The 3,171-nt window shown below is 27.2% G+C and overlaps 1 protein-coding gene across 1 annotated transcript; it reads right to left on the reverse strand.

Moving 5' to 3' along the window:
- Positions 1 to 711: 711 nt before the first annotated feature.
- Positions 712 to 1,784, reverse strand: LOC145016264 (uncharacterized). The gene is made up of 5 exons (XM_078974640.1): positions 1,662 to 1,784; positions 1,342 to 1,535; positions 1,139 to 1,259; positions 880 to 1,059; positions 712 to 756 (listed from the first exon to the last, which is right to left on the reverse strand). The coding sequence occupies exons 1-5, from the start codon at positions 1,782 to 1,784 to the stop codon at positions 712 to 714; spliced, it is 663 nt and encodes a 220-aa protein (XP_078830766.1).
- Between the last annotated feature and the right edge of the window lie 1,387 nt (positions 1,785 to 3,171).

The following is a 3,171-nucleotide window of genomic DNA, read 5'->3' on the forward strand; positions in this document are numbered from 1 at the left end:
TGAATAAATATCAAATCGCAATATGGTATCATTAGATAATAAGAAGTATACGGCACCGCCACTTGTAACTGCCTCATTAGAGACAGGATAAATAGATGATGGTAACCGGATATTTTGAAACTCCCTCCATTGCTATGTAGTAGATGAAAACAATTCTATGTTGTAGTAATCATAGTCCAATTTTTCCGTAGGCATATCACTACAAATAAAATAACATATAAGTAAATCATAAAGTAAATTAATAACATAAAATGTACTACATATAAACTCTTACGATGGCTTTGTGTATGACAATCGAATGACCTTGAAATGTAATGGGTTCGAACTGATAACTACCAAAGCAAACTTTGTTGCGGTGTATTCAGAGGTCGGAAACGGTATCCATTTGGCATCTGAAGTCGTTGGTTTGATAACAAATAAAATATTTGAAACGTATTCATCTAGATCATAGGATTCAAAAAGAAGGAGTCCACACAATGATGAAGCTAAAATAGTACAAGTATGTGGTAGCCAATTAATATCATGATTGTTGCTACTAAAAAACGGAAGAAACTGACGCTCTATATTTCTCCATGGTTTTTTTTGTTGAACGATAATTCCACAAACCACATTATTTCTACGGTTGTAGTTATGAAGAACATAGTTGTTGTATGTTAGATTTCCATAATATGTATTTGTTCAACGTACAGTAGCAAATGTTTGTAATGATGTTCATGAAATAATTTCAATAATTAGTTCAAGAGTCAATAACGATAACTGCAAAAGAAAGAAAGAATAAGATAATAATATTAGAAAAACTTAAAATTTAATATTTGATTACATACGATTTTAATTGATAATAAGTATACTGATTGTAGCATTGAGGGTAAAGAATTTTACCCGATCCATTTTCATTATTTTTTCCAATTCATCAATAATTGTATTGTTAGACGTGATCCTTGAGATAGCATAATATTCTGTTTTGTTATTCAAATTGTCAAGTGTGATTTGAATTTTGAACGCCATCTTTTTTTTCAATAGTATATTTAGAGCAGATGGATAAATTTCATTATTACCAACCTAAAAAAAAGAATGTTTATAAAAATAGATATACAAAATAATAATTTTGTTTTATGTAAATGAAGTTAATATGTATAACCTTATAGAACTCATGAACCAACTCTTGTGCGTTTTTTCTTATAAGCTTCTTTGCATCAGAATCATATAAAGCAAGTGACACCGAACCGGTAATATCTTTAACTATAATGGTGATTTTAAAACTGAAAACATTGATGTAAACATATTTAGTAATATAAATTTAACACAACAATATAATAATATTTATAAAATAAGTTTCAAAACCTGTGAACAACATAAATGACTTTGTTTATGTAGCTTGAAGTGTTACAATAAAAAACTTCTTTATCTTGAGACTGATCATGATGGATTAAAATTTGTTTCACAACTTTCTGTTGACATCTAATACAAGTAAAACAGTACCATTCCCTTTCAGCACATACTTGCTTAATCGTACCGAGAACAATTAAAGTTTTTTCCTAAAAAATGTTAATGGAAGTTTAAATTTTAGTATCAAATAATAATAATCAAGGAATAACATATAAATAATACAAAACCAATATATCATAATTTATATATTGTAAATGAAAATGATTTATATATACCTGATGTACTTGTTGGAGATCAGCAATGCTACTGAAATCAAAATTATGAAGGAAATCTTCATTTTCGGAGTAGATGATTGATGATGAAGAGTTGCTACAATTAGCAATTGTGGTTTGAGCCATTTATCTGGACAAAAAAACAAATATTGTTTGAAGTTATATATATATATATATATATATATATATATATATATATATATATATATATATATATATATATATATATATATATATATATATATATATATATATATATAACCCGAATCTAAGATTGCAAAAAATATATGAAGAAATATAGAAAATGAATTACCCTCCATGCAGGCTACGAAATATTAGTTTGAAAATGAGTCAAAAACATTAATTGCGAATGTAAAATGATGGTAAATATTAAATAAACGATGCATTTTTTTTAAAATTTTTTTATTTGATTTGAAGTTTTGTTAAATATAAAAATGATGAGACCTCCACATCTTTAAATCGGATAACCGAATTTTTTTAATAGTAGACTTTTCATTTCAGATATGCAAAAAAATTAATACAAAGTTACAAACACAAGTTCCTACAATTTAAAAAAAATACAATTCAAAGACGTCAATTTAAAATTTAAAAACAAACAACATATATAAATATTTATATTTAATATGATATTAATGAATTAAAATTAAAAACGAAAATAACTTTTTTTCATACGAATACATTATTAACCATAGATATTTTAGGAATATTCACATATGTTTGTTATTTATCACTTAAAACTTACAACCTGATTCAAAATCAATAATACAGAGAGTATAAAGTGAAGACGATGAAGACAGAGTATTCAAAAGAATAAACGTACCTGTTCTTGAAGATCTAATTTTGAAAAGAAAAAAAGACGTGGAGAATAACAGAAAACAGTGAAATTGGCATAGATGACGGCAACAATAGAGGACGGAGGTTCGGAGAGTAGTATGAACGGGTGCTAGTCAGGGACTCAGTGAGTCAGCAACAGGTGCAAGGCTAAGAAGATGGTGAAATCGGATACTTGGAAATGACAACTGAGAAGGATTGGTGATGTATGTTCTAAAAGATCAAAATAATGAGTTTTTGTCCCTAATTTTCTAGATATTTATAACTGATTCGTGATATATTTTTTCCTGATTTTCATAGTTTTTGTGAGATTTCTTTCCAAAATTTATAAAAAAAAATCCTTCCTAATCTTGTACATTTTTATATTTGTTTATGATCTGTATGCATGATAGCACTAAAAATCAGCATCGTATCTTCGATTTTATGAAGAATAAATCTCGATTTTGTACTTGAGTATGATCACGGTCGCAACATTTTCCCTCAAAATCCTTGAGTAATCAAATTGCTATAAAATCGTTTTAATGTGACAAATTACATAATCCATCAGCAAAAGCTTCAACGCAAGTTTGGATTTTGACCAGGGGCATCATAATAAGAATTTCTTGACATCTATCTTTGTGTGATAATGCATTTGCATCACTTATTTTCTTATTTTAAAAAC

Source organism: Lactuca saligna, chromosome 9 (assembly GCF_052625555.1).
Source record: "Lactuca saligna cultivar CGN05327 chromosome 9, ASM5262555v1, whole genome shotgun sequence".
Classification (NCBI taxonomy): domain Eukaryota; kingdom Viridiplantae; phylum Streptophyta; class Magnoliopsida; order Asterales; family Asteraceae; genus Lactuca; species Lactuca saligna.

Excerpts from the sequence above, each read along its gene's own strand:
- LOC145016264 (XM_078974640.1), bottom strand. The coding sequence starts at position 1,784 with ATGGCTCAAACCACAATTGCTAATTGTAGCAACTCTTCATCATCAATC. Across the intron at positions 1,536-1,661 it reads ATCTCCAACAAGTACATCAG|GAAAAAACTTTAATTGTTCT; the intron begins GTATATATAAAT and ends AACATTTTTTAG. Across the intron at positions 1,060-1,138 it reads TGGTTCATGAGTTCTATAAG|GTTGGTAATAATGAAATTTA; the intron begins GTTATACATATT and ends TCTTTTTTTTAG.